Source organism: Solea senegalensis, linkage group LG3 (genome assembly GCF_019176455.1).
Source record: "Solea senegalensis isolate Sse05_10M linkage group LG3, IFAPA_SoseM_1, whole genome shotgun sequence".
NCBI lineage: Eukaryota > Metazoa > Chordata > Actinopteri > Pleuronectiformes > Soleidae > Solea > Solea senegalensis.
This window is the reverse complement of record NC_058023.1, coordinates 22839285-22864333: the sequence shown is the minus strand read 5'-3', so window position 1 is coordinate 22864333 and position 25049 is coordinate 22839285. Positions and strand designations below refer to the sequence as shown.

The 25049-nt window shown below is 39.7% G+C and overlaps 1 protein-coding gene and 1 long non-coding RNA gene across 3 annotated transcripts in view; both read left to right on the top strand.

The window, feature by feature from the left end:
* Positions 1-22500, top strand: part of ano2b (anoctamin 2b) — a 59179-nt gene extending 36679 nt beyond the window's left edge. For both annotated transcript variants that reach the window (XM_044022770.1, XM_044022769.1), the window contains 6 exons: positions 3864-4006; positions 9168-9320; positions 9914-9966; positions 11028-11200; positions 18169-18274; positions 19765-22500. In XM_044022770.1, the coding sequence (XP_043878705.1) occupies positions 3864-4006; positions 9168-9320; positions 9914-9966; positions 11028-11200; positions 18169-18274; positions 19765-20151 (1015 nt within the window). In that variant the 3' untranslated portion in view covers positions 20152-22500. The remainder of the gene's footprint in view (positions 1-3863; positions 4007-9167; positions 9321-9913; positions 9967-11027; positions 11201-18168; positions 18275-19764) is intronic.
* Positions 22501-23283: 783 nt separating this feature from the next.
* The window catches only part of LOC122766575, a 43651-nt gene continuing 41885 nt past the window's right edge, over positions 23284-25049 (top strand). The window contains exon 1 of the long non-coding RNA XR_006360090.1: positions 23284-23400. This is a non-coding gene — a long non-coding RNA (uncharacterized LOC122766575). The remainder of the gene's footprint in view (positions 23401-25049) is intronic.

Here is a 25049-nt window from a genome sequence, read left to right as displayed (position 1 = left end):
CATGACCACTTGCGATACAAGCAAAATATTATATAGAGTAAAACGTTTCTATTGAGCAACGGAGCAAAAAAAAGCTGTGATAGTGTTAAAATGGAGTAATAGCAATAAGTAAATAATGATTCCGAGAGAAATACAGTTTTCATAGGGTACATACCAAATCACACCATCTGTTATTTGCTCGTTGAACTGTTTTTGATTTAAAAATGATCAATTGTTCAGTTGTATTGTGAATCTGGCAAAGTATAATCACTTCTCTCATCTTCCTTTGTAAGTTATGACACAATCCAACAATAAATCTCTCCAAAGACCTGATAGCACAATATAAATCACTCACCAAAATAACTGTGAGGTAGGCAGTGCCTTTCTTTTAAATCTTTGTTGACTAAAACTTTAGAGAAGAGTGTTGTTTTGTACATAAACTGAACTGCATGAGACTGCATTCCAGTTACTTTAAATTAAGGTTTGCACTATGAGTTGTTGTGCACACTTACTTTCTACTAAACCTGACAAAAGGCTGCACAACACCTACTTGATAACAAGCACTTACAACATTCCGTCAGCCCTTCTTCTTCTCCTAATAACATTCCTCCCCATGTCTGTACAATAGTACTCCATCTTGTGAAAAAGCTCAGCTTGTACATGCAAATCCTGAAGGTTAGAGGTCAGCTCTGTTTATAACAACTGTCTCACAGCTGAGGAGGCTTTTGGCTTCAGGCTTCACTGTTACTGTTGCTGTAAGCACAGCTTGACCTCCAGACCTGCTGGGGGAGTCTCATCATACATGGTGGTATCTCGAGGATGTCCTGAGGGATTGGCGAGCCACAGCACATACCATCATACCAGACACATGCCATCTTCTCATCTGCTTCACATTCACCCAACTAAAAGCTTTCACATCCTGGGATGCAACCTGGAACCCAAATGTCTTCGTCGTGTCAGCCAGTACAGGGTTTTATGGGCAATCTCAGGAGTCGCTGAGAGAAGACAGAGACATGAGGCATTTTCACAGGTTGACAAACGTGTGCCTGAACCTAAAGGCTTCTGCATGAAGATATAATGGATACAAACAAGCAACTGGACATGATGTAGATGAATTGACCTGAATGAAAACAAAGTTAGTTTCATAGCCTCTTCAGTGATAGTGCCTTGAACCATCTAGAAGTGGGTAATTGGGATAATGTTGCCTTTTTAATCATTTTGAAAAGCAACTCTGGTCATTATACTAAATGATGTCTGACCAAGGCTTGTCTTTTTTAGACCATGTGAAAATCCCTATAGATTAGCAGTTTCTCAAATACTCAGACCAGACCCTCTGGCATTGGCATTCACAGTCACTTAAATGACCTTTTCTTCCTCAATCTGATGCTCTGATGTTTGAACTTCAGCAGGTCGTATTGACCATGTCTACTTGCCTAAATGCATTCGGTTGCTACTGTGTGATTGGTCGATTATTTGTTCTCTATAATACATTAATACCTTTCTCAAGTTTGCACGCACATCTAGAATGCACTGGAATTTGTTTTGTATTTCTTTTATGAACTGTTTTTGGGGCGATGGCCGCTCAGTGGTTGTGGGTTTGATTCTTGGCTCCGCTAGTCGGTGTGTTCTTGGGCAAGACAATTAACCCTATGTTGCTTCTGATGGCAGTGCTGGCAACGTATGAATGGGTATGTTGATGCACTGTATGAAAGTGTGAGTGCATGGGTGTGAATGGGTGAATCGCAAAACTGTTTACCATTTGGTTGAGGAATAAAGTTGATCGATTTGCACTGGATTGAAAAACAGACTCCCATCCTACACAGAACACAAGCAAAAAAAACTGGTGAAGTGGTGAACTCAACCTCCACATCTTTCCACAGAGGATTCATGAGTATAGAGACTTCACATTAGTGTCATCAAGAGCAAAAGCAGTGACCGCTGCACTAGAGTGATGGCCTGTTGAATTACAAATGAAGGGTGTATTTGTGCTGCGTCTTGGGAAAACTTGTGTAGAGTGGAACAGTCTAAGATGACTCATCATAACGTGTTGATGTTAATGTAGTGGCAACATAATGTACGACAAATTGTACAGTACAACACAGAGGCTGTCACGGAGGTGAACAGGTCGTGAGTGTTGCCACTTCATGATAGAATTAACAACGGCTGTGTCGCACAGCTCATAAAAAGTAGCCAAGAGATTGTTTTATCGCTTCAATTAGCTTGAAAAATCCTCAAACAAAAATCCCAACACAAAAACATGACTTTTTAAAAAAGAAATTCAGTGTATCTTACGTATCCTGGGGATGTCATTGTCCACTACAAAAAAATAAACAAGCCATAAATCTGCTTAGCGATCAGAAGATACGTCTTGCCGCTCCAGAACTCGCCCCAAGTTACGAAGTTATCTTTGCTATCAAAGTCCACTGATAGGGTACAATCCACGGCTACAGTGCAAACAGGGACACATCTCATGGTGCCAGCTGGACAGAATGTGAAGAAATAAACACAAAGTGCAACAGTATAACTCAATTCCAAAACAAAACATGGCAGTAGACATTAAGGTACGCATGTCTCTAAAATACTTAAATTCTCTTTTATTGAGAAGGTCCCACAGAATATGACGTTGAGAATTCTTAGTACTGTATATCATCCTTGTACAGAAAATGAATATAAGTATTTCCAAAACCACAGAAGGAGAAAATGGAAAAGGAGATATAATGGATGATTAAATCCAGAAAAATCCTTTTGGCTTCTCCCTCTCTAGGGGTCAACACAGCAAATGATCTGCATATTTGATTTGGAAGAGAGAGTTTTACGCCAGACACCCTTCCTGGTGCAAAACTTCCCATTTATCTGGGTTTGGGACTGGCACTATAGGAGAACACTTTGTGGCCCCTGAGGCTAGGGTCTGTCACAGCAGAGTGTCCATGTAACAATGGGCAATGGGGTTTTGGTACCTTGCTCAGAGGTACCCTAGCCATTGACCTGGCTGGGACTCAAATTGGCAACCCTCTAGTTACGAGCCAAATTCCCTTTCCGCTTGGCCATGTGCTGCCCCACTACTAACTATCAAACAAATACAAAAAAAAATAGGAGTTGCTGTGTGACACCACGTGGCAGTACAACAATGGTAATTGCCTGTGACCTACATCAGTAACATCTAGTCTCTTCAGTCTCGTGTGCTGGTCTGACGATATCTACATCTAGTGTGTGTTTGTGTGTTGAGCATTAAGCTGCTTTTATTAGAGTTTTTACAGGCACACACATTCACATGCACAACCACGTGCATAATCAATGGTACCTTCAGACATACATTATTTACAATCACAAATACACACACACACACACACACACAAACCAAAACCAAACTGTCGATTAATTTCCTCGATTAATCGAGTACTTGTTGGTCTGTAAAATGTCAGAAAATGTTGATTCCAAACCCAAATAATGATCTTGAATATCTTGTTTTGTCCACAAACCACAAATATTCAGATTTAGAGAAGAAAGCACAAAATATTCATATTTAAGAAGCTGAAAAATCAGAAACCCTGTTTTAATTATTGAGTATTAGAAATTGGTATTAGTATTAGAATAGCTGACGATCAATTAAGTAACTAATAAAATATTATTATATATTTAATTGAATTAAAGCAAAGATCTCTCTTTCACTGGTTTGGATAGGAAGGGATGTAAAGGTTTGTTTTATAATCATAAACTAAACATGTCATAATGTTGATAGATTGGAAATGTCTCACTCCAATAAAGTTACGGAAAACAACATTTTTCTGTTATGAGATAATATCTTATGGCTGCTCACACGGTGCAGCTTTTTCCTTTTTAAACCTTTTTTCTAATCTCGCCCATCTCTCCATCTGTTCCGACAGGAAGCTGAAGAAGTTGGTGCGTGCGATGAAGGCTAAAGGATCAGCGGAGGCAGAGAGGGAGGAGGAGAGGCCTCCACAGCAGTGGAACCTGGACTATGCCCTGGCTGCCTTTGAAGGCCTGACACCTGAATACATGGAGATGAGTGAGTCTGCACACACACACACACACACACACACTCACACAGAGGAAATATAGCCTCAGGGACAAAGAGCAGCCATTTAGGCACCAACATACTTTTAAAATGAGTATACCTGAGGTATTACATCATCTGTATCTTCAAGGACCATTGTGATTCTTTCAGCTAAACTTGCACACCTGCGTTGTAGAGGTCTCATGATGACTGCCTCTTTAGTGCAAGTTAGTGCAACATCTAAATCAACTTACCATCTACTATGAATGTAGTTATTATTAACTTAGTTAGATTGTTGCATCCGTCCACATGCAGAGGTTTGTACATTTAAGTATCTGGAGCAAGATAAACAATATAAAACATCAAATAAGAGACATTAACATTATGAGACCTTCCATACATGTACATAGTGTGTAAAATGTGTGGGGGAAGCCAGAGGTGTTTGGGGCTTGCACTCGGTGATTGCATCTGTCATTACTTAGCAACCCAAAAGTGGGAGCTGCGGAGATGACTGTGAAGTTGCTGTAGCCTCTCTATAATTGTTTAGCACTAATAATTTATAAATAAATTTCTAAATGTAATAGTTAAAATAATTGTATGTATCTAACATTTGTCAGATTATCTTTGATATATTACATAAGCCAAACGGACAGTGACTCCAAGCCCGTCTTCATTCGAGCCATTGAGCGGTCGCTCCAAAACTCAGTAGCCAATCAGCACGCAGCTTCCTTAGGCCCGCCCATGGTCAATATTGCAAACAAAGAGCCAGGGAGCGCAAAGAACAAGTTTAGATTTTTGTTTTCATACATTCCTTGGTAAACAACGCAGTGGCTGCGTGTAAGAGCAAGGGCCATTTTCAAGTGAGGCTTAAAAAAAGACAACTATCTATTGCACTGAAAGCTCCCGTCATATACACGACAATTTTTACATAATTTCATTTTGCCCTGAGCCCTTGCTCGTTCCTGTTTTTCAGTTTGAGTCTTAATCCTCATTGACATTTTTCTCCTGAGTAAATGGGCTGAGTAGGAACAATCCTTTTTTTTCAGCTCAACCACAGAACAGGCAGCCAGTGTACCGTGATGAAAAATGGGTACGGGAACAGTCATGGAAAACCTTTAAAGTTTTACATCTGTGTCACTGGGGGAACTGTGTAAATGATGTTTTTTGACCATATGTCAATTGTTTCTGCGTTTAAATTTAAACCCGCTGTGGACTGCCTTGATTGCCATGTCTGTTTGATAATATTAGTTTGCCTTTAATGTTGTAAATTAAATACTTTGGGGGAATAAACCCTGTGAGTCATCACAAAATAATACACAGAGCCTCGATAAATTTCATCCTCCCAAGGATTAGATGAGTTCGAGTTCAAGATGGCAAACAAAGAATGACTGCAATAGTGTAAAAAAAAATGTAATTAAGTCAACACAGAAGAATATGTGTCTCAGTGAAAATAAAAAGACAAATCAAGATTATTGATAATTTTCATATGCTTGTCAACAGTATGACAGTCTGCTTAATGCAATCACTGAGGCCAAACAGATGTGAATGCTTTTAAAAGTTGACTGATTCACTGCCTGTGACATAGAAGTGTTACGTGTGCTAGTACACACACACACACACACACGTGATGATTTTTCTTGAGATAAAATCAAGCCGCTTGTGATCAGCTGATTTGTCACATAAACAGCTGCTTTTGCTTAGCTGTGTCAGAGCCACACGTTCAGGCCACACGGTTGGTGTAGTGGTCAGCACAAGGGCCTTTGTGCATGGAGTTTGCATGTTTTCCCTGTGTGTGCGTGGGTTTTCTCCAGCTTCGTCCCACAGTCAAAAACATGCAAAATGGGGGATTAGGTAAATTGGACACTCTAAATTGACCATAGGTGTGATTGTGAGAGTGCATGGTTGCTTGTCTCTATGTGGTGCTGTGTTGGACTGATGGACAGGATGTACCTGTCAGCTGCAATTGGCACAGCAACCCTCATGTGGAGGATAAAGTGGTAGAAGATGGATGGATGTTAATGGACGTTGTGAATATCCTCTCCAGATATGTTTCTTATGGACCAAACCTAAAAATGTCATATACGTGTAGAGTATGAAATTTAAATATGAGAAACCTTTATGATGAGTTCACACAATGATGTTTAAGACTCTCAGCTCCATATTGCTGATAGTCTGTGCTGTATTTAGATCTTGTGTCAAAAGCAACAGCAACATTGCTCTAATAAAGTGAAACAGCTGCAACCACGTGCTAGGATGACAGAAAACACATCATAGACAGGAACAGACAGGAAGTTAGTCAAAACTTAACACCCGTCATATAGTGCATCGCCACTGAAAATGTGTATGCAGTGAGCAAATAAAAACCTGTGCTTAGAGGAAATCCCTTAAACGGATAAAGACAAAAATGGACAGTGACAGATGATGGAGCTGCACGGCGAGATACTGTATCCTCAGGCATTTCCTAGTGGTTGACAACAGCAGTTCAGTACATGTATAGCAATAATTCTATTAACTGATAACATGTGTGAGGAGGATTGTGAAGCAGGACTACTTGCCTTATTGTGCTCTCGGGTCAAAGCCATAAATTATTGAGATTTTGGTGAAATTGTAAGCAGCAAATAAAATTTTGTACTAGCGTGAGAAATATTCTCGTAAATGCAGGGTCCAACACTCGGATCAACAGCTTAAAAACATGGACCAGGCTGATGTTAGAACACTGTTTTTGTCAGTCATTTTCATCTGATCGTGCTGCAATGAAATTCAACGTGATGTGAGGAGAGAAGAACGTGAGATGAAGAAAAATGCAGAGAAGTTGAGGAATGAGCTCTACATTCAAAGTCACACATCATTGTTAGTGTGTAAATGGCTAATCCTGGAATTGTCTTACAACTTTGTTGTCTCAGAGTTAAGGTGTATGTGTGTGTGTGTGTGTGTCAGCCTCATCTCAGGTAGATAGCGAGGTCATTCTAAGCTCGCCCTCTGGCGCTCACTGCTCTTCTGTCGTATTCTCTTCCTCACCGCTCTTTGTCTGGGAGTGGTATCCAAAGGTGAAGCCGTCAGTCTCCTGCTCGCTGGAAATCCCCGTTCCCACACTGCTGAGGTTCCACTGTGCTGATCAGCCTTGTGTCAGCCACAGTTTAGGAATGTCTCTCTCATATTTGTTTCCTCATTTGGATGTTGCTCTAAACGGATCGTTATTTATTCATCTTCTAATGCCAGCCTGGCTTCAAAACACGTTTCTCTTGTTCCCCTTTCTCTCCTGCCAGTGATGCCACAGTGTGTGACATATACTGTACAGTACATTCCCATCAACTTTAGTTTTTATTAGTCATAGATGTGACAGTGTGTAATCTAATCAGACTTCATAACTTACACAAACACGCACATAGGGCCACATAAAACGAGCCAGTTTAACTGGTGCAATGATAGCTTCACCTTAAAAGGCATGTTCTGAAAGCTGGACAGACACTGTGACTCTAACCAGAAAAATGACTTTCATGAATGTCAGTCTGTTTATTCTGATTCCTTTCCCACACGTCAGCCTTTCTCTTCCTGTGTCACATGGCAGAAATGTGCTGATGTCTTTGTTACATCATTCGTAACGATTGAATTGCGTCAGACCTCTCGTAATTTCACATTGTTTAGCACTAAGCATTGAGGTTAAACTGTTTTGAACTCGTGACTGTAGATAACAATAATATAAACAAAATCAAATTATTTTCTTCTGACAAATGGATTGATTGCCTGTCGTACACATCAGTCTGACAACCTGTGCAGTTCATCATGACAATAATTATTCAAAGTGTTTTTTTTTTTTTCTTTTACAAGGTTTTAAACATTCAGGTTCTCTGTGTTTTTGTGTTTTGAGGACGGAGCTTGGATGAGACGAAAGATGGAATGTTTAGTGGGATATGTCAGTTAGTTTTTCTCAGACGACTATACTTATTAATGGCTGTCAGGTTTAAAATAAAACATAATTAAAGGTTTCAGGAAGAAGTCATGGTCTCAAATAATATATAATACATAATATATTTATTCTTCCTCCAAAGGGAAACATAATTACAATTACATTGTCTGAGCACAGCCAATAACATAGCCTTTACATGATGTTATTATTATTATTTTTGCTATAAATGTAGCCACAATCAGCTACGTTTATGTCTCTCACCATGGAAATACATCAGAGGTAGTATTTTTTTTCTATCACACTATTCCTAATAAACACTATCATTGTCTGTTAAATAAAGAAATAATCTAGTTTATGAATGTCTTATTAGTGTATTTAGTATAACAGACATAGTGACAATGTGGATTAAAAACAATAAGCTTCATTGAAGTCTGGATCAGAGACAGAGGAGAGAGTGATATTTGCAGCAGGATAGTAGTATTTCATATGCAGTACCATCCATGACGCTACTGTAATGTAAACTTGAAGCTCACAAGCATCTGGCTTTGTTTACTGCAAAACCACAGTGGACTGTCATCAGATTGTCTTTTTAGAACAGGAATTCTTATTATAAAGGCCTTTATTGTTGGTTTTATTCTCACATATGTTGCAGTTGATTGTATGCATTTATTTGACAGTGTGTATGGGGGATCTCCTTGAAGATAACACATGTACACATTTTTTGATTTATGTTGATTTATGTATTCTCTTCTACCAAATCGCCAAAATTAGTAGGGATCACTGTTGCCATATAGTAATCATATTTGTAAGATAATTTCACCCACTGTGCGATGTACGATCAATAATTTCAAAAAAGGCCAAAATGTACGATAATTTCTGTATTTTCCATCTGGCAACACTGGTAGGAATATAGCACTATAAAAAGTTGAATAATGTTTGAACAGGAGCAGAAATATGTCTTTCCATCAATCTATCTTACATTTATCATAATATTTACTGATTTTGATTGATTTGAAAATCCTTCTTTTCATAACCTTTTGGCCTATAAATAGGGTTTACATTACATTACATGTCATTTAGCAGACGCTTTTATCCAAAGCGACTTACAATGGAATCAAGTACAATTAGCCAGGGGTGGAATCGAAGTTGCGACCATGATGTCTTTGGTACACAAGGTAGGGTCTTAACTACTGAGCCACTCCACCCTACTGTACACCTACTGTAGCTGTTTAATAATGTATTTTCTCTGTCTGTCTTCTTCTGCAGTCATCCAGTTTGGTTTTGTCTCTCTGTTCGTGGCGTCATTCCCGCTCGCTCCGCTCTTTGCCCTGCTCAACAACGTCATCGAGATCAGACTAGATGCTAAGAAGTTTGTAACAGAGCTGCGCAGGCCAGTGGCCATACGAGCTAAAGACATCGGTAAGCTGCTCCGACACTTACAAACGCTACGCAACACACCAGAATACATACGACACGAAACCTGATCAGTTACACAAGAATCTGTCAAAATAAGTATTGACTTTCCCCCATAAATCGTCTTTACTATTTTAGACATCATGGGACACCAACACTCTCCACTGAAACTCGACTGATTACATTTTTTCAGGGTTAGCAGTTCCCCCAGGCTGCGAGATGTATAAATTGACGCTGCTCAACAGTTCAAGATATTCATGTTTTTGCTGTCGGCTATTATCAAATAGTTCTTTTTACAGCTTGACTGTTATGCATTTTGAGGTTATCCATAGGCTTTTGAGTTGCTTCACTGGGTTCAAACATCATCCCGCGAGTCAACTGAGGGACGGTGTGTTCCCGCAAATCACTAAAGTTTGCAGATTTGAAATAACATTTCTGGCTGCTCTATTGTTATCTGAAACCAGTATTTCTGTTTGGTCAACATGGTCATTTCATGGCCTAATATAATACATGTTTGATAGCACCTTAAGTGGTTTAAGACTCGCATGTCTCACAACATGGACACACTTCTGCACTCATGTTTGCTCTTCTTTTTAAAGGGATATGGTACAACATACTGAGTGGAATGGGAAAGTTCTCAGTCATTATAAATGTAAGTATTAATTCAGTGTCCTGCATTTACATAAGCGATGAAGGCAGATGTGTCCACAATATTGTAAGCTCACTGACATCAAAGAAATAGATGCTGGATTTAAAAGGTTGACCTCAAACTTCTCTGGGTATGTATTTTTGTGTGTATTTTAGTATGAAATTCTCATGTGCAATTTAAGTTGTAACTACATATTTAACATCTTTTGCCGCGTTTGCACCGAATGGAATGGTTGTGTTTGGTACAAATTTGTTTTGCATTTCTATTATTATCAAAATAACTGCCCCCAGCCACCCCATTTTTGGTGATGAGTGATGGTACGGGATGGTACAGTATGGTACGGGTGGATCTAGACACATTGCAGTCAGCCGATTGGGCAACAGAAAAGCATCACTCCCTCGCAGCCGGTGTTTCTTCAAAGCCAGTAGTCTATTCTAACATAAAGCTTGATGTCTTGTGCACAAACCAAGCTGAAAAAAACAAGCTGCTGGAAGTCGTCTGTTATTATCAGACATAGCGCACGCTCCACCTCCCAAGGTACTGTTCTCAGTTGAAAAGCAAGCCTGACCGAGGGCTTTACCCTTCCAAACCAAACCGAACTGTACCATGATGGAAACATGCCTTTAGATATGATTAAAACAGTGCATAAAACACCTACTGACATACTGATCTGTGGAGGTCGAGGTGTGTGTTTATTTGTAGGAGTTAAGGAAAGTTCTTCCCGGGATCTGTCCTTGGCCAGCTAACTAAATAGTATTCTGCTCACTTTTAATACTTAACAGATTTGTGGAAGATTTGGAAGAACAATCAGCAGGTTTTATTTAGTCTAGAGCTATGGCGCACCGGACTCACATGCACCCACTTTAGACGCACTGGAAGCTTCTCGCTAATGGAAAACTTGAGACAGAATAGATCTTGAATCCATCAGTTCTAAAAAATGATGTGGATGTGACCGCTAGTGCTTTTTAACATATGAAAAGTAACTAAGTGTTAAATAACTAAATGCTGACAGCAAAATATTTCTCTGCTTCACATTGTCCCTGCGTCTCTCTTTGTCTCTGGAGGCCTTTGTCATCTCCTTCACATCAGACTTCATCCCTCGGCTCGTCTACCAGTACATGTATAGTCAGACCGGCACCATGCATGGCTTCATTGACCACACGCTCTCCTACTTCAATGTGTCCAGTTTCAAGTCCGGCACGTCACCACAGAACTCAGGAGACATCACCGTCTGCCGGTAAACACACACATGCACACACATGCAGTATTTGGAGGTAACAGAGAAGAACACTAATATTGTTTTATTCAGCTCTTTCCAGGACAATATCTACTGTCTACACATTTTACTTAGAAATCAACATACTTTATTATGTAATCAAGCAATTCAAAAGTCAACATTTGATATGTATAATAATGTAAGATGAGAATTATTTTAGCGTGATCGATTTTTGAGGGCCAATTCAAAATGTTGACGTGTTTTTTTAATGTGGTTGTTTTGTTCTATGGGATGGATCAGCAACTATTTTGGGTGGCACACCTTGACGAGAGGAGGCGTTAAGGAAGACCTTTTCAGAGGAATGTAATCCGAGACAAACCCAGTATTACAATAACATATCATCTGCATAGTCTAAAGCTCAATATTTTCCTGACATACAATGAAACAGTATATACTCTTATCAAAACTAAAACTAATCTCCAAAGATATTCATATTCTTATTTTTTAGCAAATAAACTGCAAATGTTAGAGACGTTAGAGAGAGATTGGGTGGAACTTGTGATTCTTCTTGGGTTTTGTGAGAGTGAGGTATTCCTTTGAAGTTGACCAATTTTGTTTTCTCTAAGCAGCAAATGTGGTAAAATCAAACACAATATTAAATCGTCAGGTAATCCCGACGTTATGGTGCAAACACAGTGAGCAGTATGGTCCTTTTGAATCCAAAGGCAATGGCCGCGGAAATGAATGTATCATTTCCGATGTCTAAAAGCCAATGAATCTCCACTGGTCCGTAATCAAAGACAGTGCACTATTGTATCTTGTGTGAATTTTCACTCATGCCAGTGGCAAGCGTCTCTTTCACAACATCAATATAAAGCACTGTAGAAGAAAAGGTCATGGATGCCATTGCCCACAGATAGCTGCGGCTGACCTGCTCTTACATAAGGGAGTAAAGAATGACAAAGCAAGAATCGAGTCTTTGTGTCCGTATAGTGTGGTATGTCATGTCGGAGACACGTCACGTTACTCTACGCCCTCGACAATTTTATAGGCATGAAATTGGCTGGTAGATGTTCTAAGAAGGGAGCATGTGTGTGCGGGTTGAGTATTGTGTACATATCGTGTGTTAGCTGCTGATGTTGTGGCCAAAGCCTCTGGGCTAAAATGATTCAACAGAGAAAGTGATTCAAAGTATGTCCGATGTTTCTTTCTTTTTCTCGTTCTTTTTTGGCCCAGTTAATTCTGAAACTCTGGTATGAACTTACACATGCAGAGTAGGGTGTGGGTTGAGGTTCAAGAGTGGATGAATGAATGGATGGATGATGGTGTCATACAGGGGATGGAGAGATTAGAGATGATCAGATAAGGGTGTAAAGATCTTGAGAAGGAAGGGGAAACTTCCATGACAAATGAGAAAGGTTAGGGACAGGGCAGTGTGGGGGAATATGAATATGACAGTGGTGGAAGGTAGGGCAGAGGGGGTTGGATGGGTGGATGATAAAAGGACGTGTGGTGTGATCGAGGCCAAGTGCTAAGTGTTTTAAATGTTTAATCACATTTAAAAACAGCAGTGTGAGGACCGTGAAGACAGTTTCTGCTTCAGTGGGCAGAGCATCTCTGTCCGTCTCTCCATGTGTTAAGTCCCCAGCAAGAGTCCGTTACACCGAACAAATGTCTGTTATACAGGAATAACAGTCCACGGAGTTCCTCTATTGACCAGTTTCAATCAAATATTCAACCAAGTCACGTTATAAGCCATGTTTCCTAACATGTCAAGTGTAGTGAATTATAGGAGTAGCTGTATTCCCTATTAGGTTTGTGTATGGATGGCCAGTCTTGAAACTAAACCTACGCAATTGTATTTAAGTTATTAGCTCACCAATTGAGTAATTGGAAAACAAATTCACTGATTAGTCGACTACCAAAATAATTGTTTCTTTCAGCCCAACCTTACAGATCACGACTGGCAGACAAACATCTGTCTGGCGTCAATGTCAGACATGATGACACCACACCTTGGTGATGTTCTATCCAAGAAATGTGACAGACTTAATTGTTCCCATCAGACCAGGGGTCGACAACAACTTCATGAGCTGCAGATTATACCAGAGATAAGCTGAGGAGATGCTGAGTATCTGTGGATTTCTATATTAAGATACTGCAAAACCAGACCTGACATCTCAAGTCCTATTTATGCTTCTTTGCGTTGGAAGAATGTTGTTGGCGAAACACAACTTGCCTCCGTAGTTACACAAAGTGCAGTGTGTCTCTAAAAGTGTTAGAATATTAAAAAGGTTAGTGTCCCCCACTGCTTGGTTGACACACGCATTATATCTTTGCTTGATTATGCTCTTCCTCCTGCTCTGTTTTCATTTCAAATGTGGATGTTTTGTTATTGAATATAGCTTTTTTCTTTTCTTACATTTCAAAACGTAAAACATTGCTGTATTCCTGGATCCCATGGGGCAGTGTGTAGGCAAGAGGAAATTTCTCTATCTCCATTTCACGCAAGCACACACACACACACCTACCCACTCACATACACATAGTCTGGTTTCCATGACTTCAGAGGACATTACATTGACAATTGACATTACATTCATTTCCTGGAGACTAACTCTAACCATAACCATCACCATTACTGGCCCAACCATATCCCCAAACGTAATTGTAACCATAAACCTTAAAATGTAGTACGCGATGGGGACTTGACTTGTTTTAGGTACCTGTAACACACACTAATTAGACTAGACTAATTATAATATAATTGAGCAGTCTTATGAAAGAATATTGAGTTAGATGTTCTAGTTGCTGCCAGTATTTCATCCAGACATGGAGTACCGAGAAAATGCCCACGCACACACACACACACAGAGCCTTTTGGATAATTACATTTTCTGTTAAATTCCTCCTATTTGAGTAAAAGTAACAGCACAGAAAGGTCTTGTTTAACTGTTCGGTTCATGTTGTCGATCTACAGCACAATTGTGGAACTGGCTGGTGAGCGAAAGATGAATATATCAAAGGCGAAAGCGAGGGAGAGTGGACTCTCACTCACAGGCAGCATTCCTCACTCATGACTGTATAAGGAGAAGGAATCAGAGACCATAAGACACTGCTAAAACACACAGACACTTTTCACCCTCACTCCCTATTTTTTCCATACGTGCTTTAGTGAGACACCTCAATCAGGCCTTTTCATCTATCTCAGCTTCAGAGGATTTTTTTTGTGTGTGAATGTCGTTTCTCTTAATGTGAGACTTCGGTCTAAGTTGATATTTTAAAGCAGATGTATGTTCCCCTTAACAGACAGTTTCCAATGTGATCGGAGTTTCCTTCATTCTTTTTCTGTGGAGCTGTTAGAATTAATCAGCATTGTGTGAAGTCATTACACACAACAGTTTCAAATCACATTGAATTATTGTGTACAGTGTTTTATAGACTGAATATATAGTGCTATTCATGCTTTTTTTCCACATAAAGTAACACATACCACTATTCTTAAGAATATAATGGGAGATTAATATTCTGTCAACATTTTGGAATCAGGACTATAGACACAACCCACAAGCATTGATTATCCTTTGGTTGAAATGGTAGTCACAACATGGCATTACTATGAAGTCATACATTTATGTTCTTTTTTGTAATAATGCAATAATAATTGCCTCCAATAGGATTAGCCTCAGACATGATCTGAGGCCAGTTTAATCTACCAGTAATTATTTAGCATATGGTCTATAGTGACATCATGGACACATTCTCATAAAAAAAATGAAAGAAGTTAGCATTGCTTTATTGGGGTTTATACAGCGTGGACGTTGGCTGCATCGCTCCTCTGGTTTTCATTCCACTTGACTTTGACGCTGCCTAGTGTCAGTCCAAATATCCTACTGAGTGCATCTGTCTGTAGCTTTGACTCGACATAATGCAGACCTCCATCAGTAAATCTCTACCTCCTCTATGTCGTCTTTGTCTTAAGTGATTTGGGAGGATGGATTTTTGGTTACATAAAGCCAAGAGGGTGTGCAGACCCAGTTTAATCTGGGTCACCCGCTGTCCCTTTACTCCACACTGGAGTTTATCTGTAGAGAGTTCATAGATGGCTACTTCAGTATTCTGATGATGTGGATGAACTGTTTGTTTAAGTCTTTTAAGAATATGCCCTATCACAATATATCTCATATCTCAAAACATATCTTAATCTTTCTACTTTGAGCTTGAAGAGATTTTTTCTGAGAGTGTCTCGTGACAGCAGAGGCGAGGGATGGCACCTGGGTCAAGCCTGTGGGAGGCACACTTAACGTAATTACTTTGATTGGTAGTCAAATGAATTACATTATGTTCTTTCAATTGCATTATAAGCCAATTTCATACTAGTTGTGTACAATAAAGTGTTCCTTTTTTGACTGCAGGACACTTTGCTTGTTGTCAGTGTCCCAGCGATTTTATCCCCTGTACGCTCACATGGGCTCACTTGGACAGTTTTGGAAACATTCTCAAGGAGGAAATGATCACAGAGGCTGTGGACCCTCCTCTTATTTCTTCACCTGTGTTGATGTTACAGTTTGTTATAGCATGCCGCAGATAAAGTCATTGGTCTTACAAAAGTAAAAAAATCTGTAAACGAGACACATTTTGGGCTCTGTGCCGGTGATCTCATGCCAGATGCGAGTAGTAGGTCACATAATTATAATGATGATTGTAATGATTATGTTGTTAAAGCAACTGTCAGTGGGTGAAAAAAATAACCTGTTCTCTGACTCTACACCACAAAATGATTTATTTAAGTGGATATTTTTAATTCTCTCTCTTTCATGTATAATCATACTGTAATTATCTCCTACGACTGCGGTGGTAGACAGTTGCTTGACAGTTACATAGCCCTGCATTTAGATAGTAGTGTAATAAAGGTATTTACATGAAGCCTTCACTAAGTCATTTAAATGTTTGACCCTCAGGTCCAGGTCCACAAAGAAAAATCATAATTTATTGTCATGTGTAGTTGTGTTTTAGATTATATAAATGACTGACTGCATCCGAGTGGTTCCATTATAAATAAACCCTAAAGTGGAACAGACACTATTTATGTTGTGCAGGAGTGATTGCATCCACATGGAAACAGCTTGGCTTTGTCCCAGCAATTGCTGAACATACACGAGATGTAGTCTCATCATATCTATCAGGGCATATGTGTATGTTGTTCAAACCAGATGTTTGCTAATCCTCTTTTTTAATAATCCATCCTTATATTAAATGTTTTGTTCTTTCATAAGAGCAGTCCGACATTAAAAGAAAAACTGCAGGATTTACGTTGCACATCATAAAATATCCCCAGATTGACAAGGCAAACAAGACCGTTCATCCATCCATCTTTTCCCGCTTTGTCCTCCACATGAGGGTCGCAGGGGGAGCTGTGCCAATCTCAGCTGATGTAGGGCGATAGGCGGGGTATACCCTGGACAGTACGCCAGTCCATCACAGGGTCACATACAGACAAACAACCATGCGTTCTCACATTCACACCTATGGTCAATTTAGAGTGTCCAATTTACCTAATCCCCATCTTGCATGTTTTTGAACTGTGGGATTAAGCCGAAGAACCTGGAGAAAATCCAGGCACACACGGGGAGAACATGCAAACTCCATATGCAGAAAGGCCCTTGTTCTGACCAAGTCACGAACCCGGGTCTTCTTGCTGCAAAGGAACCAGCAACTTGTGTGAACCAATTTTATAAACAAACATGCATAGTTTGTCTGAGGAATGTGTCCATGTGTGAGAACTCACACTCCATCAAGCCTTTAACTAAAACAATACTTTTGTGATAGCCGGAACACATATCTTTATGTTTGCATCTGTTTGTGTTTTGTCTGATCAGATCAAATTCATAAAATGCAGAATCAAATAAATTGTTGTACTGTTGCTTTTTTATGATCATCATGAAAAAGTAATTTTTCCTCTTCTTATATTGTTTATGGTTCTTGGTCTCTTCACTTTTTTCCTCTAATCCTTCCTTCAAATCGTTCCTCCTCCTCGCTCTCCTCACTTTCAATCAACACGTGCTTCAAATTTTCAGCCTTTGTTGCGCCAGCCAAAATGAAGAGTGTTTACTACAAAGGCAACAAAGAAAATGAGTTTCTAATAAAGTTTATTGCACTTTGAGTCAGGTTCCTAGCTGAGGGAAGTAGTATGTAGTAATGAGGGTTTGTCTCAGCCAGGTGACGATAAATCAGGATAAAAATAATATTGAACGAGGAAGGTTTGTCTGAGACAGTTTCTTGACTGGAAGCTGCACTAAAGAGTTTGCCCGCCAGTCATTGTGGTTTGTAGTGTTGTAGTCAATACCACACTAATTGAGACCAAGAGAAGACTAAGGTTGTACTGAGACTATGACAAGTCCAGGACTTAAAAGGACCAAACCCCATTCAAGACAAAGACCAGAGTGCACCAAGACCATGACAAGAAAAATACTCAGGCTAAGTCAAGACCAAGGACAGAGTGCACTGATACATTTAGGGACCAAATCACCCAAGTATTGGAGCAGTAGTGCAGCGTGTTGTGTTTGCCATGTATTTTCTTATATATAATCAAAATGAATTATTTGAGGTTTAAGAAAGCAGACTTATTAACAGGTAGTTGGTGACATCTCCACTCCCAGACTAACCCATCATGTTGTCTCCATGAATCTAAGGCAGGAACGTGTAGCAGATGTTGGTGACAAACAAATCCAACAACAATTGACATCACAATAATGATTCAAAGAAATCAATTGTAATCTCAACTGGTCTTGAATTAAATCTCCTCTAGCCATTGGCGACTTCATGGGATTGTTTGGTGGTCCTCTTTGGTATTAATGTTTACCCTTACCCTCATGATTCCAAACTGTATATGTTTATTTCCCACTAAGCATGAAGCAATAACACAATATAAATTTGACTTGCGCCTTTTTTAGGCATCCATGCTGTTTACATGTGTGTTTTTGTTCTAGGTACAAAGACTACAGGGAACCCCCTTGGTCTCCGGACGCGTACCACTTCTCCAAACAGTACTGGTGTGTGTTGGCTGCAAGACTGGCTTTCGTCATATTGTTCCAAGTATGTGCTGATTGTTTTCTTGTTTATGAGCTGATGTTAATTTCAATCGAAGTATGAAGTATAAAGAATTAAATGACAAGCACATTACACAAAGGTCAACTAATAATATAGTAAAAAAAAAAAACACATATGGCACTGATTTGCGTAAAAAAAGACGTGAGAAGTAATTATGAGTGCATGTGTTTGTGGGCCAGTCAGTTCTAATGCTTACTAATGCTTTACTGCAATTACAGTCAGACATTACCAGATGCCAGAGTCAATTATTAACCAGCTCATTTTGAGAAAGGCTCTCACTCATTTATCAATGACATATGCCCATCAAATGTCCAGCTTTTCTTTCATTATTCATCAAGACCATTCTTCATTATCTATGACAGGAATTTTTTTACCAGGTCTCTCAAGTTTTTAGATCAGACTTTTTCAGCCTCCTATTATAAAGTGATTCAGTGATGTGATGCTTTGTTTACCTAATAGTACACTAAAAACTACTACAATTGCTAACCACCACTGCATCGTACTTCCAATGCTGGTTTCACACTGGATGCATGTGAAGCATGTTAGTGCTGATCTTAGTTTTGTGGGACTTCTGTGGAGCTTCTGATGTGTTTTACATAGAGTTTGCCTTTGAAAATCATAAAAAAAACACACTTTAAACTCTCTAAATACTTCTCTGTATTCATTTAATTCATTTAAGTATGAAGCTATACATATGTCTGTTTCACATATGACACAATAAAACTTTGTTGAAAAAAAGGAATTGAGTCAGGAATCTGAAATGTAAGAAGTGCTTTTACTTTACATTAGTTCACATGGGGAACACATGGTTATGCGAGGTGAAGTGCAATAAGATTGAGGAGATGAGAATGTGCAGGATAATTTGTAGCCCCAGGAGAAGGTGGGTCTTCCCCTGCCTGCAGCAGTCTCATTGGCCTTGACAGGCGTGTTGAAGGCGAGGTTTCTTCAGGTTGATCTCGCAAGGACACGATCCCCATACTGATGTGTTGTTTTCCGTGTTTACCGACCGAAAGGGAACAACACATGTACAACCCATCGTTCAAAGTATACAAGGACGTACAAATTGAATTCGATCTCTTGCTGAGAAATTGCTAATACTGGAATGGATTGTCAACTCAAGTACATATGTTTGGAATGCTGGACGGATGCAGACCCACAATTTAGTATGACTAGAACTGCAGCTGCATGAGCATGCAGAAATGTACAGTGGCTCTCTGATGATAGAGGATGGAAAGCACTTTTGTAAAATGTAAGTTAAAAACCTTTGTCACGTTGGAGCCAACAGTAAAAACTTGAACACATCCTTCTAAAGCCTAATCAATAATGTACTTCCACAATTTAGAGTATGATTATCTCCAAAATAGGTGTAGCATAAAGTAAGTTTTATGTTCTATGAGTGTTAGGGCTCAGAGGAAATTGTTTTTCATCACCTGTCATATTTATTAACCATCTCTCTCCCTTCATCTCTACATCAGAATCTTGTGATGTTCCTCAGCCTCGTGGTTGCCTGGGTCATTCCCGATGTCCCCAAAACCATCATGGAGCAGCTCAAACGGGAGAAGAAGCTCCTCGTTGACCTATTTTTAAGGGAAGAGAAGGAAAAATTCCAGCTCATTCGGCGGCTCTTCACCAAGGACCCTAGCCTGCAGCCAGGCAGCCATGCGGTCCACACAGGGCAGGACTTTCCCAATCTAGGTCGCTACAGTACTTTACCCACAGGCCCCACGCAGGCCTCGTCTGGAGAGGCAGGAGGTGGTGGTCCGAGGGCAAGGTGTAGGGCGGCAAGTTTCAGCCAGTTCACCAGGAAGATTCCTCCGTCGCCTAAGAATGAACATGAGAATTTAAGACACACAGCGGTGTGACTTAATAGGCTGGGGGTACATCACCTGAGTCTCAGGACTGTGTCCAAATACGTCTTTGGCTGTGTCCCTTTCAATGTCCTCGCGTGTGTGTGACACAGCAGCGCTGTGACGGAACACATCACAGCCTAGTCTTGAACATTTGGTTAACTTTTGCTTATCAGTCTCAGTTTAGTTGAATGTGCTACGTCCACGTTGGTTGAATGGGTGTGCACGTTGTTGCTATTCCCACCTACAGCTGTTCACGTAAAAGTGTTGACATTTTTACGTTTTTGTAAAAAATACTTAAGTGAGGAATACTAGCTTCATAGCGTAGACAAGCAATAATTGCTAAACTATTTAGGCTGATTGAGTGAGTATTACAAGAACCTTGGATGAGACTGAAGACAGATCTATGACCGAATGGACACTTAGTCAACATACATGTGACTATACAGTATGTATTACTTCTCTTCATGTTATATTGTAATATTGTGAACCTAATTTGTAGCATCTCCAACATTTACAATGCATCGTACTGAAATCACACAAGCCTTGTAGAAGAGCTGATTATTTCTCTCTTTTTCTTTTACACCATTTATTGGACCCATTTATTGGACCAGAGCTCCCCAAACAGCTGCTACTCATTGTCTTGCCCTGTACACTGATGGATGGATGCATATGCCAACAGGGCACACTCTTGTACGCCAATATTAGATTTCAGACATAGTTTCTAGATTGCGATGAATTGAAAAGCGTTTTTCCTGTTAGCCACGTGGACTTTAACAACTGTCTATAGAGTTTTCTAATGACTAGGAAAATCATTTGTCAAGTGAAAAAAGTACTTCAGAAGTGTTGTCTTCAGACAATACTGCGACTTCTATGCTGGTAAGTGATAAATCTGGGTTCCGACTACCCAAACAGAAGAGCTCGCGTAAAAGAAGTTAGTGGCGTCATCCTATTTTTACAGCAGTGTTAGAGGTTTGTGGAGAAACAGTGACTAAACATATTTAAACATCCGTCATTTCAGCACTGATGCATTTGATTTTCTGTGAAGACGACGTCAGCTAGTTAGCGGGTTCAACTATTGCTGTACACTGTAGATGGTAGCATATTAATATATGTATATTAATATTCATACTAATGAACATAACTTTTGCTTGTTAAATTCAAACTCAAATTGTAATTTTACATTTTTGTTGTGTCATGAAAGATAATGCTGCCTTCAAGTATAACTTGTGAGCTTGTGGTTATGACATAAGAGTTCATATATGAAGCTATTGTCATGAGAACACTGCTGCTAGGCAATCTGTAATGCTCACAGAAGATTACATTACTATACTAGTCATTAAATAGGAGGCATAGCTCAGACGTTGTTCCCCAATTTTCTAGTGAAGCCAACAAAGCATTGATTAAAGACTTGATTAATTATGTGTGTCCCTTTACAACATTACGAAATATGGAAGGGCCCATTGTGATGTCAAGTTTGTATATTGAAGCCCGCAAGAAAAACAGTGTTAACTTTTGCTATTGTTTCCCATTTGATGTTTCACTTTGGCTCCTTTTTATTTGAACACCTACTGAGTCAGTGGCAGTGACACATCACACACACACTGCAGGGGGTTTAAAGGCCCTGTGTGTAAGAATTAGACTGAAATGAACTGAGGACTCAGCTCACCCCTCCTTTACAAAGTATGTGGAATTATGGTGACCTTTACATACAAGAGAGGATGTTCTTTGTTTGCGCGATAAGCTTCAGAGAAAAGATGGTGGCCTCCATAAAGCAAGGCCCTTGCCTAAAGTACTTATGAAAAGAAGAAGATTATACATTTACACAGACACACTTATGGGTGTTATATTCAATTTTCTGCCAACAAACCCCTCACTTACGCGCACAAATTTCTAGTTGTGTCAAGTTCCCGCCCTCTTGATAACACTAATATAAAGTGTGCTAACCCAAATCCAAAATGAATTTTGTTTATAAAATGCTTTGCGGTTTGTTTAATTGAGATATTCAGAATTATTGAAATGACTGGGCACTATCTTGACCCAGGCCTTGTTACGTTTCATTCATTCATTCATTCATTACTGTTTCAGGGGCCTTGTCACTCAGTTTGGACTCACTGGCCCTCTTTACACCTGGCATTAAAATGAGTTTTCTGTGATTGCATAATGGAATTGGATAGTCCCCGTGTACAGTACAGGTGTAAATACACCCGAGGACGGATTGTTATCTGATCTACCAAACCACTTCCGGAGGTGGTCAGAGACGCATTGTAACCACATTGAACAGCAGTGTGAATGCGATGCATCTCCAATGAAAGCATTGTTTTTTTTGCCTGTTGAAGACGACTGTCGATCAGATCTTGATGTGGACACTGTAGACGCATGTTAATACCAGGTGTAAATGCATGTGGTGAAGCGCTATCTGATGGCTATCTGATCACAGAAAACACATTCTAATGCCAGGTGTAAAGGCGGACACTGACACAGACTTCTTACTTCTTACATCCCCATCTGGTTTTAACTTACGCTGGTATAGGAGTTCCAAAATACATTTTGATTGTTGATTAAATATTTTTTGTTGTTTGATCGCTGTGCTTTTATTGTTTTATTTGTTGTTTTCTGTTCTATTGTGGCCTTTTCTGAGGTAGTCCTTGTTAGATTTACTGTCTCAAAGAGAAATACGCAGAGATTAAATAAACTTACTGATTAGGTTTCCTTGCTTATCAATGTCATTTCCCCTGGTAGGCTCCTGTACTTGCTGACATTTACTGAAGTTAAACTGTCTTGTCTGTGGGTATTGTGATAAGTTTTTCACGTGTGTGGAAAAAAAATTAACATGAAGATGAGCTCCCTGTGGAGGATAAAGCAATATCATTTAATCAGTTGATCATTTACTTACAGGTAGAAGTTACAGCAAAAACAATATGAAAAACATTCCTTTGTGTAAAAATGTGTAAAATTCTTGTTCAGTTTATGACTCATGTCATGTGACGATGCTGCTCTGTTTTTGTTTCCTTGTAAATGTTTAAATTGTGTCAAAGGTACATACAATAAGCTCCACAACCTGGAAAAACACAGTGTGACAAATCACCACCTTAGTGTCCTGAGTGTCCCTGAAGGCAACACTAGCCACACTTCCTGTTTGTGGATTCAAATGCTCTTGAGTGTAGGTGAGAGTGAGATGTTTTTCATCAAATGTTGAAGTCTTTTTCGCTATAGACAGCACGATATTCACACAGAACAGGACTATGGCAGCACAGTGTTCAGGTAAGTGGTGAATCTGTGACGCACAAGACTGGATCATTCATGAAATCTGGACATGTGTGACTTCTGTAAATGTTTGTACTGACTGAATCACTTTCAGTACACATTACAACAAGTGTTCATGATAACAAACAGAACTAAGAATTATGGGAAAATGGAAGAAGGTCTCTTATAATCTGACTGTTTGAAACCAAATGAACTTTTCAAGGAAAGTTTAAAAAGCCCTTTGGAACCTCTTGACATTTACGTCTGCTGTGGTATAGTCCAAGTGTAGTTGAATTGTTTTAAAACTGTGACAGTCCTTTACTGCACTCTCCTTTATATCCTCATCAAAGAAAAGTGGTTAGAAATGGACTTAAGAGGTCATTGTTTGGACATTAGTTTTTGTTGCTGCTTCCTGTTTGTTGCTATAGTCATCTTTGTTTCTTGGATTAAGTTGACAACAGTCCACATATACATCCTCTCGTCTACTGTTTCCTATGTATTTCCAGTGCTCTCTATGTGTGCGTTTGTGATGGGGGGATGGATTTTTGGATTACAGTCTTTTGTTTGTTGTTTACATTCATGTACGTGGGTTATCCTAGCCAAGGGGTTAGCTTAGCATCGATGAATACTCGCTCTCAAAGCGAGGGGGTGACTTTAATTTACGCAGATTTGTTTGTAACATCCACCACCGATACTGTACAACCTGAAATGCTTCCACATGCCATTTTTCAGACGGTTTTGGGATTCTCTTTTCAGGAGGAAAGTTTATTTTGTGTCCTCCATTTTCATAGCAAAACAATGTAACATCACTGTCACAAGTGTATCTACAACCAAGCTGCTGTCTGACCACCCTCTGCTGGACCATGCGGTATTTACGTCAGACGGCCTGTGACGCTTGCAGGCTGTATGTTTTGAATTTTAAATGGGTGAGTGGTCATCAAACATATACAGACCATTTACGGTATTTAGCCGCTTTGCTCAAGCAGGTAAATTACCTGGATTAGGATCTGCAATCCAGTATGTTACACTTACTGTCTTTGCACCGTTTATCCTTTGTCAGCACATTGAAATGACAGCAGCGTGTGCACCTTTTTTACACCACAGGAACTCCCTATATAAGCCAAATAAAGTCCCAAAATAAGATCATGATCGACACCAGCTGTTCAACTGCGGGTGGCGGTGCACACACACACACTCAGCATCCTGAATGTAGCATTATGGGATTCACATTCCTGACATGAATGAGCCTCCAGCTCTGCCAATCACTGTTGTGGACCAGCTCTTGTTTTCTTTTTTTGCTGAGTTGTGTTAACCTGAGCATTAAGCTGAACCACAAAACGGCTCTAACTACTGGCCCCAGTAAACTGATGCTTTAGTTCAATTATCGTCTCTTCAGTTGATTTGTTTTCTAGAGGGGGGGAAAGAAGTGCTGGGCTCTGATTATAGAAAAACCCTGAAATGGTGATCTCCTGTCATATTTTAAAGGTTTGCTTTCAATGTCAACGGTGGGTTTCCCAGCTCACTTCACAACGCCGCTGTCAGAGATGAGAGGTACATACATATTTGACTTTCTAGAGGCTTGGCTTTTGCAGAAGACAGTCAGAGCATGAGCTAATGGTTGATCACATCACATCCACAAACCTGTTTGTTCATGCAATAGGATGATA